Source organism: Galleria mellonella, unplaced genomic scaffold, assembly GCF_026898425.1.
Source record: "Galleria mellonella isolate WM207_F2 unplaced genomic scaffold, CSIRO_AGI_GalMel_v1 utg103, whole genome shotgun sequence".
NCBI classification, from domain to species: Eukaryota; Metazoa; Arthropoda; class Insecta; order Lepidoptera; family Pyralidae; genus Galleria; species Galleria mellonella.
In genome coordinates this window covers 625,718-648,243 of record NW_026441966.1, presented here as the reverse complement: position 1 = coordinate 648,243, position 22,526 = coordinate 625,718, and the positions used below count along the sequence as shown (strand labels likewise).

Genomic DNA, 22,526 nt, shown 5'->3' with positions numbered 1-22,526 from the left:
CACAGGAGTTTGACCGGTGTGCTATCTAGGAAACCCCTCGTTTTGATTGCGGTGTGGGCGGGCGCATTATCGTGGTGGAACAGCCCGCGGAGCCCTGTGGTTGATCGCTTGTTACTCACAACAGAGAAAACCTGCCAAGCATTTGGTAGTATACCATTCGGCGTTAATGCTTCTTTGGTTTCGTAAAGGAATTGACACCAAGTAGCCAGTCAAATTGAAAAAGCTCGCAATAAAAATCTTCCCCCCGCTTCTAGGTCGCTACTTTGGTAGGCGTTGATTCGTTTTGAAACTGTTTCTGGATCGTATTGATAAATCCAGGATTCATCACCTGTAACGATGTCGTAAACATGATTTGTCATAATTTGTCTATCATATCATGGTACCATTCCACCTTTGCCTGCTTCTAAACATTGGTGAGGTTGTGCGGCACCCAGCGTGAAACTATCCTCCGCACCCATGAAACTATCCTCCACAGGGGGCAAACCCATAGATGACTACCGCCGCCCATGGTCACCCACAACACCTACGGCATTGCAGGTGTGCTGCCGGCCTTTTAAAAAGGAATATCATGAAGGCTTCCTGATCCAATCTGCAGTATATGCTGAATCTCTTGGCATGTAACTCGTCTATTGTTTTGGATAAAATTTTTCACTGCTAGCACGTTTTCTTCCGTAACAGCCGTCAAAGGGCGACCACTTCTTTCTTCATCCCCCAAAGTTAGTCAACCGCTCTTAAATTAATTATACCAACGATACACGGTTGCCTTAGAAGGACCTTCATCCATGAATGCCATTTGAGTTGCCATTTATCGCACTATTCGTTCGGTTTCAGGCGACACTTAAAATAGTAAAAAATCATAGCGCGAAAATGTTCTCGACGCGCGAAAATGGATTTATTTTTCAACGAGATACGGTAATTTTAATTAGCTCGCAAAAAATGTGGAGGGAAGTTTTGAATTTAGAACGTACCTATTTTTACTTATAAGTAATCATATTTTTACATATTTTCTGGCCAGTCTCATATACGTAAAAATTTTCTCGCAATACTTTCTGAGTGACATGGTATGTCCTGTGCCGCAGGGGCGAGTCCCTGTACGCGAACCCGAAGCTATCGCAGTCGACGGAGGGCGTGTCGCCGCGCAGGCGCACCACCAGCATGGGCTGCTCGCTCGACGACTCTACCGACCTCATGTCCGACAATATCATACTCAGGTGTGCCACCACTGACACGTGTACTTGTTATAGTAACTTGGGATTTATTATGAATGCTTCTACAGTGTCGATGCCAACCAATATTTTACAAATAAAACGAGCTGTCCTGCATATAGACACAAAAAGTATAGATAAGGCAGTTTGTAAATGTGTCAAATTTTTAAAATTTGTAATAAGTTTCCTGACCATATGTCAATTTTGGCGCCGAAGAGTCGATGGTGATTTTGCAATTGGCGCATGGACGCAATATTAGTTGCAATTTTGGTCGCCGATAATTTATTAGCTATTTCAACTAGATTGATAGCAATTTTCTAACAATTTTACCTGCTTGTCGCAAAACAACTATGTTTTGTAAGGCTGTACTCTGTTTGAAAGGTGAGATATAGTAGTGAAGTTGTAGGTCATGGAAGAATAACATCATAGTCCTTACGAATGCCAATGTGTGATTATATTAGTTTTTACTCACGACATCGTCCACATAAATTTATAATATCATTTTTTTACCGGTGGGCCGCTAGTTTGTTTGTTTCGTACCAGATATGTAAACACCTATGTGGACAGGGTTGTATTATTTTTTAGCAACTAGTTTTTCTTTGTTAATGGTAGCCACTGTACCTACAAACGGGCTGCGCGCCTGTTTGTGGCGACTGTGGTATGTGATGTGTGATGGTCGCGCGTGTTGTGCAGTGCTCACGTGGAAGTGCAGTCGCCGGTGGTGGTGCTGGCGCGGTCGCCGCTGAGCGGCGAGGCGCTGGTGGCGCGGCTGGGCCGCATGAGCCTGCAGCTGGCGCCCGCGCCGCCGCGCCGCGCCGCGCTGCGCGTGCGCCTGCGCGACATCTCGCTCGTCTCCGTACGTCACTCTCTTACTCATGCTCACACTGCCACGCGCGGCGCTGGTGGCGCTGAATATATATATAAAAAAAAAGAAATTAAACTAGTATTGACTGTATTATAAGTTACGAAAATCGATCTATAGTGTGAATTGGTTTACTGAGGGAAAAAGTGAGAGTCTATAGTGAGGAGTGTGTGTGGATAACAGGTGGACGTGAGCTCGAAGCTGGCGAACGGGTGGGGCTCGCAGACAGTGCAGCAGGTGTACGGCGCGGCGGCTGCATCGCCCGTGCTGCACGACACCGCGCTGCGCCTCGCCGTGCACTACGGCCAGTCTGCCGACTGCGCGCACTGCGGAGAACATGCACACACGCATGTACGTACCATCTACCGCACGCTCATTCTTGTTGTTAAATCATACCCGCATTGGTAAAAATTCGTACACCTTCCTCAAACGTAAAATGCGTACAGTACGACTACATAGAAAATTTTTTCATAAACACTCTTGTAGTCCTAGTACCGTGATTTATACTAGAGATTACACTAATAATGCTAATTTATGAAATAATAAATATGAATAATCCTTTATTTAACCCTTAACGTATAAGGTGGATCATAATTGACTGCTGGTGCATCCGGCTCGAAGGATCACGAATAAAAACTTATTCAAATGGATGGATATCTGAAACACTTTAGTTTCAAAGAAAAAACACCAGAGAGCAAGTGGCTAGATTCACAGTGATGTCATTTAAAAATATAATATAATTTTGAAATCGTAAATGTAAACGTCGTGTGCGCGTGCGCAGTGCGAGGTGAGCGGTGCGATAGTGGGCGGGCTGCAGGTGTCGGCGCGGCGCGAGCAGTACGAGCAGCTGCTCGACACGCTGCACTGGGTCACCGCCGCCGCGCCGCCCGACGCGCATGACGCACCCGTCGCCACCGCCGCCACCGCCGCCACCGCCACCACGTCCGCCACCCCCGGCGCTCCCGCCGATAACCCACACGTACGTATACTCGGGCTCCAACTATTACGGTCAGTCTTTGTCATGAAAATAGGTTTCAATCTAATTTTTACAAACGAATTAAATTCTTCCAAATTAGTTGACATTTGATATCATTGATGTTCCTATATTGTTACGAGTATTTTGATAGCGTTCTAATGTATACGATATGTCGTGCAGCCGGTGTCGCTGTCGGAGCCGGCGGTGCCGACGTTACAATTGCACCCCGTGCTGCGCGCGGCCACGTTCGCCGCCACCGCTCCCGCGTCCGCATCCGCGTGTTCTAATGAGGCCACTGCCGCGACATCGTCCTCCAACCGTCCCGCCACTAGTGTCGCCGCCTACACTGCTCTCAGCGGTATGTGCTAGTCTTATAGATTATACACGTCGCGTCAAACTGTGTATATTTGTACACGATATGTGTTTGTTGTAAGCAAGTGTGTCGTCGAGTTGAATCCGTGCGCGTGTGTCGGTTACAGTGAAGTTCGAGGTGTCGACGTTCCGCGTGGAGCTGCGTGCGGAGCGCGAGGCGGGCGCGGGCGAGCGCGGGCTCGTGCAGCTCGCCTTCGCAGAGTTCTCGCTGCTGTACCGCGCGCTGCAGCCGCACGAGACCACGCTGCAGGTCGCTACACCGCACCTGCAACTACCCTTTCACATCACTTCTACTTTGTTTAGTGAACGCTTTTTCTCACGATAATGATAACGGGCCAGGTGTCGCTGCACTCGATCACGATGGAGGACCTGACGAAGGAGCCGGACTCGAAGCACCGCATGATGATGGTGTCGCACACGGCGCAGGTGCCGCCCAAGGCGGTGTTCGTGTCCAAGTCGTGCCCGGACTTCGTGTCGCAGCACGCGGCCGCGCACGCGCAGCTGCCGGTCGAACGGGGCATGCGCGGCGCGCGCTCGCTGCCCGCGCAGCTGCACGTACTCGACAGGGAGGTTGGTAGTCTGCCTTTTTATAAATCTTAGAATGAAATGTGGTAATCATCTGTAAACGTGAACAGCGCCATCGACATACGCTACCACTGCAAAAACTGCAGTTGTAGTAGTACTTTCGTCTGTGTCGGCAACAGATTGTTTTATTGTTCTCAGGAGGGAGGAAAAATGTTCCCAGTCTCCTCTCCTGTGTAATTATAGCTATATATCTATGATAGTGGTAGTAATTATTTTTAAAATCAATCATATGAATAGACACAACTGCGACGCCACAAGCAAGACAGCAAGTGCGGCCCCACGCCGCCGTGCTCGCCCGAGTGCGGGGCGAGCGCGGGCGCCGCCCACTGTGAGACACAAGCGGACGCGGACGCAGAAGCGGACGCGGACGCGGACGCAGACACGGAAGCGGAGGCGGACGATGAGGAGACGCTCAACGCCGATGACAATTTGGTGTGGGTTTCCGTACACACTAGGGACCCGCAGCATCCACTATTTGAGGAGAAATACAAAAAGGTATTTTACGTTTATCTATTGACGACTTACCCTATTATTTGGGTTCATAGAATAAACTTGTGTTGATTGACACCCTAAAAGAAGAATGTTCAACTTTAGTGTACGAATAATAATGTACTTGTCAGGTGTCAAGGTTGACAAAAGTGGACTTCAACTGTTTGAACTTGGTGGTGAGCATCGACAGCTGGGTGACGGTGTTGGATTTCTTCGGTATCACGGGCGACGACCTGCCCGACGACCCGCCCGCGCCCGAGCCACAGCAAACCGGTAAATAACGGTTACCTCGCGCTCTCGTCACTTGTATTTATCTACTACATTACTCCATACAAATGCTTCGAGAAAAGCGGGTTAATTTTTTCATACAATTTTGCTTGATAAATAGTTATGAAATAGTTATAAAAGATACACCTTTTATAACTTTTATATATATTTTGTTATATAATTTTTGCATCTTTTCAATGTGTAATAACTTATTTATTAAATAATTAAATATAGGTAAGTCAAAATTCATTATGTGCTTAAGTATATAGAACAGAGGGCCTACCATGAAGTGTTTTCCGAAATTTCGGAGCCAAACGAAACAGAAATTTTATGTTACAATTACATAATACATGCCGTTTGGAAATATTAAAAATGTTAAAATATTGTTCCTTTGGACTTGTATGATAGGATGTATGACGAACGAAATGTTACACTCCATTTATTGGTCCGATTTTGGTATAAACAAAAACACGAAATTGAGTCCGAAATTTCGGAATTTCATTTCATGGTAGACCCGCTGTAATTAAAAAAAATAGTCAGCTAATTTGACAATTAGCTGACAAAAAGTTGAATTGTTTTTGAGACTTGATGTTCTATCTATATAATCTAAGGTTATAATATACGGGAGAGCTATTGAACTCCATATTAACACATGGAGCTGTGTAATATATTTTTTTCAAACATGCTTGGAAATGTGAGCATTATTTTGACAATCTTCTTAGAGAAAAATCAAAATTGCCGTACTGGCCAGATACTCGTACATGCGGGCAGCGGCCGGCAAAAGTTGTATGAAAATCCATATCTGTCGTGTTTTGCGACTAGATAAATTACTATGTAAACTCATATCTGTCCTGTAATTTAAAAATGGAATGACCTTTTACTTCGAAACATGGCTACCAAGGAGGTAACTAATAAAAGCTTTTATTGAAATTTCGAACTGGCTTGCAAATAGAAAGTTGTTTATTGAAAAAAAAAAAACATAGGAACATTATGTTGTGTGAAAAATTATTATTGTTCGTTATTCGTCATTGAACTTAAAAAATAAAATTGTGTTTTTTATTTCCGCGCATTGTTTGAAAAAAGTACTGTACAAGCCTTGGTCACAACTAGGTATTGATGGACTCACGTATGTGTGCCTCGGCTACGCCTCGTCCCACATTTGCACGTTCGTCCATCAATGCCTTAGTTGCTGGCTGCTGCAGTAATGTACTGTTTTATATTATTATTACCGTTTGTTTGTTTAATTTTATTATATTCCATATATGAGTAGAATAAAAGTAATTCGGGTCCTAAGACAGTGTCTTATTAGTGAAACTCAACATATTTTTACGACAAAAAATTTGGAGCCTTACCTAGCCGGTTTCGCTGGGCTTGGCGAGCCGTGCTCGACTGGTGAGGGTGAAGGTGCGGTGGGGTGTGCGCAGAGGGCGGCGGGGCGGCGGCAGCGGCGGCGGCGGCCGCGGAGGGCGGCAGCCGGCAGATGGTGGTGTCGGTGCGGTCGCTGGCGGCGGTGCTGGTGCGCGGCGGCGCCGAGTCGTGCCGCGCGCTGGTGTCGCGCGTGCGCGTGGTGAGCGTGACTGGCGCGGGTGCGGGGGCGGGCGCGGGCGGCGGGGGGGCGGCGCGGGCCGTGCGCGGCCGCCTGGGCGCGCTGCGGCTCACCGACCTGGCGCCGCCCGCCGCGCTGTGGCGCGACCGCCTCGCCACGCATGCGCGCCGCGCACTCGCCTTCCAGTACCGCCGGTGCGTACACCACGCTATGCATGCACTCGTCACCGCCCGCCCACTCCTCTATACCAATACAATTTTTTTGTATTTGTGTTTACACATAATTTAAATTCTAATTTGATTTAAAATACTTAACTGGTATTAAAAATTCTTTCACTTATATTGAGCTACATTATCAGCGAGTAACACTTGCATGTAGCCAGGGTTTATTTTTAAACTAGCGGTCTAGTTTAAAAATAAATTACTACTGTACACAATTATTTTATTAAACTTCAAATTTTTACTGAATACTACATTACACACACATGAATCACACATAATTTTTACTGAAACACAAGATATTTATAGTTTAAACATCGGAATTTATTAATTTAGATCCGACTCGAAGGACCATAAAAAGTACTAAACATGCATACATAATTATACTATAATTATTATAATTGTAGGAGCATACGAGCGCGATTCGCAATTGTATGACATAATTTATCCTGAAATTAATAAAGTAAAAGAAGAATTTTATACTCGAGTAAATTTAATTATAAGCATTTGTTAACAGCTGTTTTTTTATGATTCTACCGAAGAGAAGACCAGGCCAAGTATCTAAAGTAGAGAATACCACTAATAGAATATAATATATGTATGTTATGCTACATTTTTACACAGACTAAGTGCTGCGGAGGCGGAGGCGGCGGGCTACGAGAGCAGCCTCAGCATAGACATGGGCCCGGTGACGTACGTGCACACCAAGCGGTTCGTGCAGGAGCTGCGCGCCTTCGCCAGGGACTTCAGCCTGCTGCGTCGCGTCATACTGCAGGCCAGGCGGAAGGTCAACTCGCCGAACTTTACGCTTTGTAGACCTAAATACAGTAGTCTTATTGAGTTTAATGAATTTGGATACTATTTCTTGTAATTGTTTTGTTTCAAAATTATCCGGTGATTTTAAGATCGGCGCCACAAATAACGTATTTGGAAGCACGAATACGTAGGAGTGGCGCGGATGGAGTGACCGTGGTGGTGGGCGGCAGGTGGCGGTGTCGGTGGGCGGCTCGGCGGGGCGGCGGCGCTGGCGGCAGCGGCTGCGGCTGCGCTGCGAGGCGCCCGAGATCGTGGCGCCGGTGTCGGCCCGCGCCCGCGCCGCGCTCAAGGCGCAGCTCGGCCGCCTCGCGCTCGACAACTGCTTCCGCCGCGCCGGCGACCCGGGCACGCTCGCCGCCACTGCTCACCCAGGTAATATCTTTGTTTTTTTTGATACAACTTAGAATGGTAAACAAGCTGACGGCCCACCTGATGGAAAGTGATAACCGTCGCCTATACACATGAGCAGTACCATAGACATATCAGAGTATACTGTTTCGCCCATGATACCCCCCATGCGTTACCATTCCTGAGGACTCAGGTGTTATTCCTCTGTACCCAGTAAATTCCATATCTCTCTCTACCAGTGTAGATGTAAGTATATCATAATTTACGCACGCATTATAATTTATACGTGTCGACGACTAACTGAACTTAATGGTTATGAGATGGACAGTAGCTAAAGCAATAGTAACGGTAAAAGTTTAACTGCGGCTACCAACTGGCCTGCCAAGCGTGTCAATTACTGGCAAATTCCCCAATAAGAGGAGGCCTGTGTTCCCAATGGATAGTTAGGAGCTGTTATGATTATGATACTAATATTCTATTTATTTTTTAATTAAATTGCCCGTTTTCTTTAATTTCTTAAAAGCAAGAAGTAGGCATCGTGGTCATAGTAAGTATTATAGTATGAGTATTATAGTATGAGTATTATTTACAAACATTATTCATATTCCTATCATTACCTGTTAGATTATGTTCACAGGATATTTTAAAAAGCGTATGAAAACCAAAAAGTGTATGTCTTTTGATTAAATTATTTCTTTCTTTCTTTCTATGTTGGTAAAACTGGCAGCGGGCGAGGAGGGTCGCGAGTTGCTGGATGTGCAGTCGGTGTGCCTGGAGGGCGTGTCGTTGTGGTGCTGCTCGCGGCTGCGGCCGTTGGGCGCGCCGCTGCTGCACCGCCCCGCCAGCCTCCATCTGCAGATTGAGCACAACCTCTCGCGCACGCACAACGGTAAGTCGAGACCTTCATTATATTACGTCCTTTTATTTACGCTCGAATTCATTATAACAATAATTTGAATTTACATGTTTTAAAAATCCTTATTCAATTGCTGGTCCTTCGAGCCGGATATTACCTGTTAGAATTTTAGTGCTTACGCAACATGAGAATTGTAATTACTACTATGTCAATGTATAAGATAGTGTGTTGAATCAGTAAATGCTATGAGATTACGTGGAGGTGCGTGGTTGTGGGCAGTGGCGGACACGACGGTGGAGGGCCGGCTGTCGACGCTGTCGTGCGCGCTGCAGCCGCCGCAGTACCGCGTGGTGCGCGGCGTGCTGGCGCACAACCTGGGCGAGGACCTGGCCGACCTGCAGCCGCCGCGCGCGCCCGCCTCGCGCACCGTCCGCTCGCAGCAACAACCGGTACGCCTGCCCGTCTACACGTCTGTTATCATTAACTACTACCCTACAAATTATAACTTATACAGTAGAGCGATGATGGTGTTTTGCAGGTGTGGACGACGCTGTCGCTGCGGCTGGAGCTGCAGGACGTGCGCGTGCAGCTGTGCCCGGGCGAGGCGCGGCCGCCGCTCGCCTGCATCAACTTCATCAAGTCGCGCCTGCTCGTCGAGACCTACTCCGACCTCGGACAGGACATAGATCTCGTCTCGCAGGTACCTGCTGCCTTGTCTCCCACCCGAGTTCACTTGGAAGTTGGCTATGCTAGAGGGTTGGTAATAACAAACCTCGTAACGTGGTGGTCGGCAGGAGATCCTGGTGAGCGACATGCGGTACGCGGAAGCGCCGGCTAACCGGCGCGGTAACGTGTTCAGCCACATTGTGCAGCCGATGGCCGAGCAGCGGCACAGCGTGCAGGCCGAGGTGCATGCCAGGTACTTTACGCTTGCACGAATACTATATGTTCATAATGCCATTTACAGTGGACACATACAATTAGTTAAATTCATGTTATTATATTTATTATTGTTTTGTTCAAGCATTCTTGAGACTGACTTTTGGCTTTTGGCCACAACAGAATCAGTGTTTTGCTCTTTTGAGAGTAAAGCAATAAACGGAGTTGTGACCATTTTGTGTTACTGTGGCGCACTCACGAGAAATTGTGTAACCTCTTGTGTGTACTTTCTTTTTGTTTTTTTTTTTTAAATATGTAACCAGTGTATGTGTGCTAGAAGTTTATATATATTGTTTTATATATATATATATATATATATATATATATATATATATATATATATATATATATATATATATATATATATATATATGACAAACAATCAGCCTGCCCTCCGGGTGAAACAGTAAATATCGGCTACATTAAACAAATCAAATCAGCTTTGTAATGTTATTTGTGTGCTAGAAAAGTGTTCTGGAATGCGAGAAAGAGGAGTGGGGAGGCCAAATATATATGCTTCAGTTCTGGTCTGACCGCCGTCATATATATATATATATATATATATATATATATATATATATATATATATATATATATATATATATATATATGGGGATGATGTTGTGAAGGAACCAACCGTCCACAAGTGGCTAAAAAGATTCAGAGAGGGCAGAAAGCGTTCAAGATGACCCACGTTCAGGACGTCCTTCCACTTCACAGTTGATGGAAAATTCTACGTAAATATCGTGTACATTAAACGCGAGAATCAAATCACCATTTTTGCAAATTTGTTTGGCCCCGTGTGACTCGAAAAACCAAATGAAGGGGGGACAATTACAACCAGCATACATTTTTTATCAATATCATAACGAATAATATAATAAAACTGTTTTACGTCATCATTTTTAAGCATAACGGACTGTTTTACGTCGATTCGTCCGCATACACCATCCTGGTGAACAACATGCGTCTAATGGCGATCCTGGACTGGTGGGAGGCCGCCAACCAGTTCATCATGCAGCCGCCGCCGCCGCCCGCCGACCCCGACCAGCAGCACTTGTACGACCTTCGCTTTTATAAACAAATTAGTTTCTTGTTAGTAGATAGACCCATGCACGCTGGCAGCACTAGGGACATCATTCGAGTGTCGCTTACTTCTGTGACATTTTTATTTCAGCCGTTTACTGTCCATTGTTGGGTAAAAACCTTCCCCATAAGGGGACTTTGCCAGTAGTTGCCATGCTTGGCAAGCGGGTCGACAACCTCAGTAAGGCTGTTTTAGAGATGTTTTAAGAAGTACGCTGCTGACCATCCCTCGCCCTCCCTTAATTGTTTCTTATGACACCCACGGGAAAGGAAGGAGTCGCCCATTCTATTCCGGGACACACGGCAGTGACTGTTCCGTGACATAAACATGTTGAACTAGTCGTTTACACAAATAAAGTCGAAATAATTTTGACGATTAAGCGTAACAATTGTGGTGTAACAGCGATGAGGTGTCGCTCCGTCAAACGGGCGCGGCGGGGGGCGGCGCCGGTGGCGACAGTGCGTTGCGGGGCGCGGGGGAGGAGGGCCAGTTCGAGCTGAAGCTGAACATCACAGACTCGCAGCTCGTGCTCGTCGAGGACGCCTCCGTCTGGGACACCAACGCCGTCATACTCAGGGTACGATACATAGATAATTCGAAATTGTAGGAAATTGTGAAAATAGTCGAAGTTTTTTTTTTATACAACTTAGAATGGCAAACAAGCTGACCGCCCACCTGATGGTAAGTGGTAACCGTCGCCTATAGACATGAGCAGTACCATGGACATAACAGAGTGTACTGTTTCGCCCATGATATCCCCCATGCGTTGCCATTCCTGTGGACTCAGGTGTTATTCCTCTGTACCCTGTAAATTCACTGCCATATCCGACCCTTCAAACCGAAACCCAGCCATGCAAACACAACTACTTCACGGTTGAAACACGAATGGGACAAAGGTGGCCAAGCAATACAATGTTACTACTCTTTCCATCTATATGATGGGAAAATAACTAAAGAACGGAAACGCCACTGGACAAGGCAAAAGGCGGAAGTTATGCGTATACCTTCGATAGCTGCAACTCACGAGTACAGCGCTGGTGTGCCTGACTGGATGACCTAACCACCGCTGTACAGCTCCTCGTCTTCTATGCTAGTTTTGGGTGGCTTCGATAGGCAAGATATAGCATGGAATAGTTTTTTATTTGATTTGTCCAACACAAAACTGTATAATATGATTTTAATATTTTTTTTCGGTGCATTTGTGTGGAGACAGTCTGTCTATATAATCTAAAACTAGACCAATTAAATTATAGAATCGATCATTTAATTAATTTAATTTTAAACTGTTTATAATTACTTCTCTCCATCCAAAGGTTGCCTGGAAGAGATCGCTTTTAGTGATAAGGTCACTCATTTGTTTTCTCACTGTGATTATTTCTTGTAATTTGTTTGTATCTATAATGAGTTTGCTATTGTAATCTTTTGGAGGAAACAATAAAGAGTATCTATCTATCTATCTAAACTATAACGCGCACGCGCGACGGGTTCGCCCGGCAAGCGGGATAATAGCACTCTGCTCTGCGGTGTTGGTGGTGCGTTACTTGCCCACAGAGCGTAATAAAATAGATGAACCCAAGTACAATCGAAGCGGCGTAACCAAATGAATAATACAAAAAAGGGTGAATAAATTAGCGAATGATTTAGCAATGCAGTAGTGTAGTGTAGTGTACTGTAGTGTAGTGTACAAGTGCTTGGGTTGTGTTCGCAGAGCACGACGGTGGTGACGTACCGGGCGAGCGACGAGCGCAAGCCGCTGGTGTGCGAGCTCAACGAGCTGGAGGTGTTCTCGTGCGTGCTGGGGCTCGAGGAGGACACGGCGCTGGCCATCGTCGACCCGGCCGCGCTGCACGTCGCGCTGCACGCCGACCGCGTGCTGCACGTGCGTACCGCGCTCATTAACAACCCAACTCGGCGACAATCACTGTTCGAAAAACTACATAATAATACTTCGTTGCTTCAATCCACATCACACTACGAGTTAAAAGTATCAGTAATACATTCGTTAGTTGATAATTATAATGATGTCCCGACAGGTGGCGCTGGGCACGCTGAACCTGCGGCTGTCGTACCACGACATGAGAATGTTCGCGGCCATGCTGCAGTCGCTGCCCGAGCAAGCGCGGGCCGCGCTCTCAGGTATAGTTCACATGTAGATCAGATTAACTGAGAATAATTCTAAAATTTTTGACTCTCAGGGAAAGGTACGTACAGGAAAACGCCCCGTAAGCCGACTTTTCATCAGATGGACTGACGATCATCGCAAGACAGTAGGAAGAAAATGGATGCGAAAGGCAGAGGACTGCGTTGGTTGAAAGGTATTCAGGGAGGCCTATATCCAGCAGTAGATAAGGTGATAACGATGATGATGGCGCAAGGTGGATACGCGCCTTGCTTGAATAGAGCATCGATTGATAACTGCTTAAAATTAATATATATTATTAAGTTACAAGGATTTGTTAATATTAAACAAAGGGAAACTTGGTACTTAGGCAAGACAGTGGCAGAGGAGAAGGAAGCGGCCCCGGCGAACAGCGTGCACATGCGTGCGGGCGTGGGCGTGGGCGCCGCGTGGGCCGTGCGGCCGCGCTGGGCGCCGCCGCCGCCGCCGCCGCCGCCGCCGCCGCCCGCGCCGCCCGCGCCGCCGCCCTCCGCCGTCTGGCCGCTGCGCGCCGTGCAGGTCCGTTGTCCTATATCGCCACACTATTGCCGCTGGTGTACTGTATCATATTTTATTCTGGCTTGAGTTTGAGCGTTAATAAATATTGGGCTAAATTATTTACGGCACGTGTGGCTGTACAGGTGAGCGCGGAGTGCATCACGCTGTGCGTGATCGACGACTGCCTCGACTCCGACGTGCCGCTGCTGGAGGTTTCGCTCTCGGAGCTGCAGGTCGAACAGGTTCGTCCACATACACTAAGATAAGATATGTATGCAAAATGTATATGTTAAGTACGATAATGCGGTGTACATTATTATATGTATGCATCTAACATCTGCATCGATGTCCTCCAATAGGATCTCCGCAAAGTAGAAGACACTCTGGAGGATCCACTTCTGGTATGTACCCCGGCGGGCCCGCCGCCGCCCGACTCGACGTGGGCGAGCAGTACGAGCCCGGGCGAGGCGGCCGGGGCGGGGGCGGGGGCGGGGGCGGGTGCCGGGGCCGGGGGCGGGCGGCTAGCGGCCGTACTCAGCGCCGACTACTACAATCGCCCGCTCTCGGGCTGGGAGCCCGTCATAGAGCCCTGGAGGTCAGTGTACCATAGTTCATGTAATCAAATTGTCGGTCCTAAACAAATTCCGTCAAGCAATGTTAACGCTGTGCATAGATTCGAGACGACGTGGGAGTACAAGCTGACGAGCAAGCTGCTGCCGCGCGTGGAGGTGGCGGTGCTGTCGCCGGAGACGCTCAACATGAACGTGACGTCCGCGCTCATCGACCTCTGGCAGCTGGTGCGCGCCAACTGGACCGCTGACTACTACGCGCCGCAGGTGACCTATATACACTACATAGAGAGTCACGCTTCGCTCGACTGGCTGTGTGGCGAGTGTAATGTGTTGGTATGCGCACGCGCAGGCGGCGGCAGGCGCGGACCAGTCGCCGAAGGGCAGCCCGGCGGGCCACCGGCGCCGCTCGCCGTTCGTGCCGTACGCGCTGCGCAACCACACCGGCCACCGCCTCTGGTTCACCACCGTGCTCACCACCTCGCACCTGTACGTACTCACCACGACTCGGTATGCCGGGCAATACTACAAAACTACTCCTGCCCTATGCCTACGTTCTTTTTATGAAACTTAGAATGGCAAACAAGTTGACGGCCCACCTGATGGAAAGTGGTAACTGCCACCTATAGATGTGAACAGTACCATGGACATAACAGAGTATACTGTTTCGCCCATGATACTCCTGATGCGTTGCCATTCCTGAGGACTCAGGTGTTATTCTTTTGTACCGTGTATATTCACTGTCATATCCCACCCTTCAAACTGAACAACAGCCATATAAACATAACTGCTTTACGGTAGAAATACGAATGGTACAGAGATGCCCAAGCAAACGACTTTTGTACAAAATCTCCCTCTGGTAAATTACCCGTGTCGTAGATAGGCCAACCTGCTGTACCGACATGTTGTAGTTGCTGGTTTTGAACATATTGAATTCTTTTTTGAAGCAATTTATGCAATAGTCCCTAAAAAATATACAAAAGTCGATTGCTTGGGTACCTCTGTCCCATTTGTGTTTCTAGCGTGAAGCAGTTGTGTTTGCATGGCTTTGTTTCGGTTTGAAGAGTGGGATATGGCGTGAATTTACGGGGTACAGAGGAATAACACGTGAGAACACACTCAGAAAGGGCAACGCATGGAGGGTATCATGGGCGAAACAGTATACTCTGTTATGTCCATGGTACTGCTCATGTCTATAGTCGACGGTTACCACTTTCCATCAGGTGGGCCGTCAGCTTGTTTGCCATTCTAAATTGTATAAAAAAATACATGCAGGACATATAGGTTGTTGTTGATTTGCATAAAGTCTGCTTTATCCTCGAAAGAGGTGCATTATATTTAGTAGTTTATCTTTGATCGTGTACTTTGTAATACGCGTGCGGTATGTGGCGTGCGGACAGGCTGCAGGAGCCGACTGCGAGGTCTGGTCCGGACGACTCGTGGGTGTGCGTGCGCGCGGGCGACACCGAGCCGTTCTCGTTCGGCACGCGGCGTGCACGGGGCCGCACTCAGGGGCAGGGGCAGGGCCCGGGCTGGAGGGGCCCCGCCGGGCCCGCCGCGCTGCACCAGCTCGCGCTGCGCCTCGACGGCTGGACCCCGCCCGACCCCGTCTGCGTGGACAGGGTCGGCGTCTTCTTCAGGAATCTCACGCACACGGTACATACACTCGCCTACTTTGATCGAATACACTTATCATAATTCTTTAATGAATGTTGCAGTTTTAAACTAGTTTGTTATTACTACTTACTAGTGATAGTTTTAAAAGAAAATGCTATATTATGAATTGTGTTGTGTAGCAAACTGGCGCAGAGGCGCGTATAGTGTTCGAGGTGTCGCTGGAGGGCTCGGCGCGCAAGCTGGTGACGGTGCGGTCGGCGCTGCTGCTCGTCAACCGCCTGCCGCACGCCGTCGAGGTCCGCGCCGACCTGGCGCCTGCCCCCGCCGTCGCCACCGCCACCGTCGGCGTCGGCGCCACCCTCGCGCGTCTCGCGCACCACTCTGGTCAGTACGGCGTAGTTAGTGAACAGGGATGGTGGTGACCACACTGAGGGCCTACCATGAAATGTTTTCCGAAATTTCGGATCCGAACGAAACAAAAATTTTATGCTAAAATTACATAATACGTACCGTTTAAAAATATTAAAAATGCTAAAATATCGTTCCTTTGAACTTTTATGGTAGGATTTATGACAAACGAAATGTTAAGCTCCATTTGCAGGGTCGATTTCGGTACGAACAAAAACTCGAAATTAAGTCCGAAAATTCGGAATTTTATTTCATGCTAAATCACCTGGTATAAACGCTTAGTACATTGTCCATAGAACATAATGCAAACCGTTTTAAAGGTTAAATTATTTTGTTTATGTCGTAGTGAGTTTTTATTAATTACATTGGGAAGAATGATTCAAAATCATTCCAAGTGTGAGCGGTTGGCGTGCAGGCGCGGCGCCCTCGCTGGCGTACGAGGTGCGGGAGGTGCGCTCGCGCGGCGCGGCGCTGCAGCGCGCCCTGCGCCCGCCCCTGCTGCCGGCTACCCCCCGCCCCCGCGCCCGCCCCACCCCCGCCCACACTATCTTCCGCTCCCTCCGTCCTATGCACCTCCACTGTGGTAACCGCCGTCCTTTTCGTTTTAGATCTACTTAGAATTATTAAGAATATTATTTATTTATATTTTATATAATAGTGGAAAGCAAATGTACGAAGGCGAACGTAACTACAAAAATTCTCCTACAGCAAATCCAAAGGGAAATGGATTATTAATGTATGTTATTTTAATGTTTTAATAGAGTAAACAAAAATTTTTGAATCGTCAGAGGTGTCGGTTACGGTAACAGTAACAGTGTAGCGAGTTCAATGGTTTATTCCCATCTGAAAAATTGAATATATCGATTTGTTTCTAATCGTATTTAGAAAGTATTCTTATTGCAATTTTAGTGAAATTTAGTTACGTTTTCATCAAGTTGTATTGAAACGAGTCAGTAAAAGATGTGACTTCGTGTCGTGACAATGTCTCAAATTAGGATTAGTTGAAGTGTATAATTGAATGAGGGTGTGGTTGTGTCAGCAGCGCAGTGGAGCGGCGTGGGCGGCGCGCGGGCGGCGCAGGTGGCGGCGGGCGAGGCGTGGGCGGCGCCGCTGGCGGCCGCGCCCGGCGCGCTGTGGACGCGGCCGCTGCCGCCGCCCGCCGGCCCCGCCGGCCCCGCCCTGCCCGCCGGCCCCGCCCTGCCCGCGCCCATCGACTGGCGCGCCGCCGCCGGACACCGCGCGCTACTGCACTACGAGTGCCGCGCGCCGCCTGACCACGTCTACAGGTCTGTCTGCTTAAATCATTCGCAAACTTATACACAGTCGGCAAAACAACGCTGGCGAAATGGCATTATTATGTTTGTTTAGGTTCTAAAAAAATTGTAAGAGTAAATATGTCCCGTTCTGTGTTTTCGTCCTATAAAGAAATTTTACAACAAAATTGTTTTGCAAAAATATAACTAGATGGCGCTGCTACAAATCTACGTCTCGCTATCATCAGTGCTCCATTATAAATAGTTTTTGGTTCGTTTAAGTGCCACACCCGGCTCGCGTTCGCGGAACATTCGTTTTACGCCTGAAAGTGCTCCGTCCGCGGCGTCTCCTCGTTTCCCCCATTCGGTTCACCGATCCACCGTCCCTTGAGGGGGGCTGAAGTGTGACGGCCCGAGCCGAGGTTTCGAGCCACTTAGGCGCCCTCGGGCGCACGCCGCAGTCAATTAGAAAGAGCCGACACCTCTGTCGCTCCCCTCTCGCGGACTTGGAGTGTCATCAGCACTCACCCCTGCACACACGCGTTCGGTGAAGTTGTTAAGGTCATCTGCGGCCAACACCAATTACGGTCAGAAAAAACGATCGTTTAAGTATCGATATACATCCGAGTACATAAGTTTGTAATCCGATTCGGTATTTTCATTTCTTAGCCTCCGGAAGTACACTGTGTTGGCCTCTTAGGTCCACATTGTTCGTATTCATACCGTTTTATTCATCAAACCTGTTTTAGCATTTGAACTGTTCTGTCTATTTTCAGCTAAATTTCTAATTTGAAAGAGAGTGACAAATGATTGTAAATAGTTGAAATAGGTTTATAGAAAGTTTATTTTTATGAATAAGAAGGGTAGACTTTACTAGTCGTCCCTAGCACGATGGACTGTCAAGGCCATGTTACAGATTTTAGTAAAGCCTTTGATAAAATTAAACAAGAACAACCGCACTATTGAACACAATGCATAATTTTGAGAAGTTAGTTTACTTCTGTTATCGTCGTTTAAAAAACAATCAAGAAATTGATTAATTTCTCCCCACTACAACTTCCGCCACGCCGGAAGCGGAAAGCAAGTATTAGACAACGAGCAAAAGGCGGTTCAGTCGCTCGACAGAAACAGAAGGGAACACATCGGTCCTTGTGTAGTTTTACTAAGTATAGAATATTCAATTTTATTTATAATTAGAAAGTATCGTTATAATTTATTAAACTTAAAATTCATTAGTTATTTTACTTATTAGATGTCATTTATAGAATTAAAACTTAGTAACTAGGTTATTCAAAAATATTAACGTTATAATTGCCTAATTAGAATTACAAAGGTTTAAATTTATTATTGTCCTAATTTATATACATAATTATTGATTATAGTGTTATTAAAATTGTCAAGAGGGTATTCAGAATGTTATGGCTTACTATGTGATATGTTAAAATAAATGTATTAATCCTAAAACTGTTTTTACTTCATCTAATGAAATTATTCCAGGTGTACCACAGGGCTCTCACTTGGGACCTTATCGTTTAAAGTTTTCTGTTCTTATTGTATTAAATAATAATATATCGCTGATGTCGCTATCTTAATTGTGGTACGGTGCACAGATTCTGCTGTTCAATAGTCCGCGAGCGTTTCCCCCCGGACCGCGGGTCCCCCGTCGCGGGGCACACGCTGACCCTAGTGCCGGCGCTACGGCTAGAGAACTTGCTGCCACTGGAGTTGCAGTACCGCGCGGTGAGCAGCGCGGCAAGCGGCTCGACGAGCAACTCCACGTACGTCGAGGGCGCACTGCCGCCTGGTGGCACCAGGCCTTTCCACGAGGTTTGGAATTTTTATTGGTTTCAGTTTACTGATTAAGATGGGGATTATTTTTGTTTTATTCGTGATATTGTATATAACTATTGCAGTCTAAGGCTCCCACCTTAATTAATACATTATAATGTGATTATTTAATGTTGTCTAGCCATCTTTTTCCAAATTGGAAAACTGTTGATTCGAATAAAGACCGTATGAAACAAATACGTATTTTCTAAATGTTAGTTTTTAAAAGCTGACTTTCATAACGTTTTGAAAATAATGAACTTCGTTTTTGTTTTATAAGGTGAACGTGGAGGAGGGCGTGGAGCTGAGCGTGAAGCTGGAGGGGTTCGGGTGGTCGTCGCCGCTGGTGGTGGGCGGCGGCGACGGCGCGGGCGGCTCGTTCAGCGCGCGCGTCAAGCTGCGGGACTCGCGCGCGCGCCGCCTCTACCTCAACGGCAGGGTGTCGCACACCAGCACCGACGGCATCAAGGTTCCTGCTCTGTACATAGTACTGCGGGCGGGCGTGCGGGCGTGCGGGCGGGCGGGCGTGTACTGTAGCGTGCGTGTGCGCAGGTGTCGGTGGCGGCGGCGTACTGGCTGGTGAACCGCACGGGGCTGCCGCTGGTGTTCCGCGCGGAGGGCGCGGCGCAGGAGGCGGCGGGCCAGTTCGAGGAGCACGAGGTGGCGCGCATGGTGGCGCCGCTCATGTTCTCGTTCGCGGACGCGGACGGCGGGCCCACGCTGGCCGCGCGCCTCGGCCGCGCGCGCGCCGCCAGCCCCGAGGTACGTGCCCGTGCACTGGCGTGCGGCTCCTTACTTTATTCATCATTTTAGACTTGAACTACTCTATCCGTTAAACTTGTGCCGATGTTCAGTACTGTTTACGTTGTAGTGGTGCTCACCGTTCGGGCTGGGCCCCGGCGTGGCGGTGAAGCGGCTGACGGCGCGCGGCGGCGGCACGGCTGTCGGCGCGGGCGCGGACGGGGGCGGCGGTGGCGGGGGTGGGGCGGGGGCGGGGGAGGAGCGCGAGTACGCGATAGGCGTGCGCGTGCGCGCGGGCCGCGGCCGCTACCGCCACACCAACATCGTGACGCTCACGCCGCGCTACCAGCTGCACAACAACACCTCGCATCACCTGCAGTTCGCGCAGAAGTGCACCGCCACCACCCTCGTATGACTGCCGCTTTAATACATTTTATATGTTATGTACTAGAAAGATTGATTACAAGTTTAAAACTGTAAAGACGATATCGAAGTGAATAATTTAGAATTTCACGTTAACATTTCCATTTCAACTTCAGGATGTCGTAAAAAACGTCTGAAAGAACAAAGTTCAATTCAATTCAGTCTCTTCTCTCAAACCAGAAAGTTTTTTTTTATTATTACAACTTAGAATGGCAAACAAGGTGACGGTCCACTTGATAGATAGAAAGTGGTAACCGTCGCCTATAGACATGAGCAGTACCGTGAACATAACACCATAGATGTTCACCCATTATTACTACGTTTATCAAATGGCTTTTTATGAAGTATATTTAAGTTTTTCTCTTACATAAGAGTAGATGTGTACTGTATATGTACGTGGCGCAGTGGGACCCGGGCGCGATGGCGACGCACGTGAGCGCGGTGGCGGGCTGCTACCTGCCGTGGCACTGGGCGCGCGCCGACCGCGAGCGGCTGCTGTGCGTGCGGGTGCTGGCGCCGCCCGCCGCCACCGCCACCGCCGGCTCCGCCGACACGCAGCCGCGCCCGCTCACCGCCTGGTCCGGCGGCTTCCGGATAGACGCTCCTCGTTCCTTGCACATTGCTTGCAGGTAGGTTGTTGTTTGAGGACACAGTACAGTATGAGTTTTATGCTACTAGCTTGTACATATAGCTCATAGAATTGGGCTGCGCCTTGATTATTCATAAAGTAATCCTTCGGACCGGATCATTGTAAATTTAGAATATAGTCTAAACGTGTAGTAAACCTATTCAATTTATGAATGTGTACAATATCGTATGTGAACATGTTGTGGCGCAGGGAGAGCGGCGGCTCGTACGAGATGGTGCGCGTGGAGGTGGTGAGCCAGGGCGCCAGCATGTTCGTGGTGCTGACGGACGCGGACAGCGCGCCGCCGCCGCTGCGCATCGACAACTACTCCCCCGTCTCCATCATGTTCCACCAGGTGCGTGCGCGTACTAGTGCCGCATCGCGCTATATATATATTTATTTGTGAGATAATTGTTTATATATAGTCGTTACATTATACCAGATGCTGATTATAATACGGTATATAGTATTTCAATTAACAATGAAGTTGTATTAGAATAAAATTGAAGTTTGGTTTATATATTAACGAGATATCTTTTTAATGAATGAAAATGGAATGGTAACCCTGTCTGCGCTATTAGTATACACTGATGGGGCACCAGTGAGGGATGATTGATGAGGATTAAAAGGCAGGTCAATTGGCCCATCGTGATGAAATCATCAAAAATTTACTGCGATGGTTTCCAGGGGGAACCGCGTGGAGGGCGACCTGTTTTTTTTTTTGATGGGTGAAAATGGTATGGTTACCTCGCCTGCTCTAACGGGATACGTTGGCGGAGCATCAGTGAAAGGTGATAGATGAGAATGAAAACAGGTCAGTCAGCCCATCATGATGAATTCATCAGGAATTAACCATGATACGTTTCTAGGGAGAACCGCGATAAGGTCGACCTGGTTTAGTATATTGCTAGCAATGGGATTCTCAGTCTCCATTATTAACAATCTCTTTCCTCCTGAGGCGACCTGTTAGGATATATTTCTAGTAGTGGGTCTTTCAGATCTCACTACTAATAATCTCTGTTCCCCCTAACGATATTAGAAAGGAGGGCTTTAAGGACTGATAATGGAATGGTAGCGCGCGCTGGGCGGCGCCCAGTGAGACATGTTAGATGAGAGTGGTGGGCCAGGTGAGGAGTAGTGGCTGGCAGGGGCCGCGTGCAGTGTGCGGCGTGCAGTGTGTAGCGTGCGGTGCGCGTGCGCAGGCTGGCAGCGCGGAGGAGAGCGTGGTGGGCGCGCACGCGAGCGCGCGCTGGGCGGCGCCGGAGCCCGAGGCGGCGGCCGCGCTGTGGCTGCGCGCGCCCGGCGGCCCGCGCCTGCTGCTGCACCTCACCGCGCTGCCCTCCGCGCACACGCTGCTCTACCAGAACTTCGTCTACGTCGCCTTCGCGGCCGCCGCCGCCACCGCCGCCGCGCGCGCCAGGTGCTGCACCCTACACGGGATATATACAAGAAATATCAATCCCAAATATGTTCAGAGGGCCTACCATGAAATGTATCCGAAGTTTTGAAGCCGAACGAAACACAATTTTGATGTTAAAATTACATAATATTGACTGTTTAAAAATATTAAAATATTATTCCTTTAAACTTTTATGGTAGGATTTATGACGAACAAAAAAACTCGATTTGCTGGGCCGATTTAGGTGTGAACGAAAACACGAAATTGAATCCGAAACTTCGGAATTTCATTTCATGGTAGGGCCCCCAGATTTACTTGATAACGCTTCAGTGTCGTTTTGATTAGCAATCATTATAGAAATGTGTAAAGATAGCTTTATTCGATTAAATAATACAATTTTAACACATTTACGTAACACGTAATGTAAACAATCGGAAAA

At 48.0% G+C, this 22,526-nt stretch overlaps 1 protein-coding gene across 1 annotated transcript in view; it reads left to right on the top strand.

Moving 5' to 3' along the window:
* LOC113510224 (intermembrane lipid transfer protein Vps13D) overlaps nt 1-22,526 on the top strand; it is a 53,493-nt gene that overhangs the window by 18,552 nt on the left and 12,415 nt on the right. Inside the window, exons 25-59 of the mRNA XM_052897190.1 lie at nt 1,080-1,211; nt 1,899-2,061; nt 2,251-2,418; nt 2,849-3,046; nt 3,224-3,401; nt 3,523-3,665; nt 3,755-3,985; nt 4,238-4,495; nt 4,621-4,762; nt 6,181-6,496; nt 7,145-7,307; nt 7,507-7,708; nt 8,412-8,573; nt 8,820-8,989; nt 9,079-9,240; nt 9,335-9,478; nt 10,408-10,538; nt 10,969-11,143; nt 12,275-12,445; nt 12,600-12,702; nt 13,056-13,243; nt 13,366-13,464; nt 13,582-13,817; nt 13,896-14,058; nt 14,144-14,280; nt 15,192-15,447; nt 15,588-15,792; nt 16,856-17,102; nt 18,680-18,896; nt 19,177-19,365; nt 19,449-19,658; nt 19,768-20,046; nt 20,466-20,689; nt 20,899-21,043; nt 21,816-22,108. Coding sequence (XP_052753150.1) covers nt 1,080-1,211; nt 1,899-2,061; nt 2,251-2,418; nt 2,849-3,046; nt 3,224-3,401; nt 3,523-3,665; nt 3,755-3,985; nt 4,238-4,495; nt 4,621-4,762; nt 6,181-6,496; nt 7,145-7,307; nt 7,507-7,708; nt 8,412-8,573; nt 8,820-8,989; nt 9,079-9,240; nt 9,335-9,478; nt 10,408-10,538; nt 10,969-11,143; nt 12,275-12,445; nt 12,600-12,702; nt 13,056-13,243; nt 13,366-13,464; nt 13,582-13,817; nt 13,896-14,058; nt 14,144-14,280; nt 15,192-15,447; nt 15,588-15,792; nt 16,856-17,102; nt 18,680-18,896; nt 19,177-19,365; nt 19,449-19,658; nt 19,768-20,046; nt 20,466-20,689; nt 20,899-21,043; nt 21,816-22,108 — 6,600 coding nt within the window. The remainder of the gene's footprint in view (nt 1-1,079; nt 1,212-1,898; nt 2,062-2,250; nt 2,419-2,848; nt 3,047-3,223; nt 3,402-3,522; nt 3,666-3,754; nt 3,986-4,237; nt 4,496-4,620; nt 4,763-6,180; nt 6,497-7,144; nt 7,308-7,506; nt 7,709-8,411; nt 8,574-8,819; nt 8,990-9,078; nt 9,241-9,334; nt 9,479-10,407; nt 10,539-10,968; nt 11,144-12,274; nt 12,446-12,599; nt 12,703-13,055; nt 13,244-13,365; nt 13,465-13,581; nt 13,818-13,895; nt 14,059-14,143; nt 14,281-15,191; nt 15,448-15,587; nt 15,793-16,855; nt 17,103-18,679; nt 18,897-19,176; nt 19,366-19,448; nt 19,659-19,767; nt 20,047-20,465; nt 20,690-20,898; nt 21,044-21,815; nt 22,109-22,526) is intronic.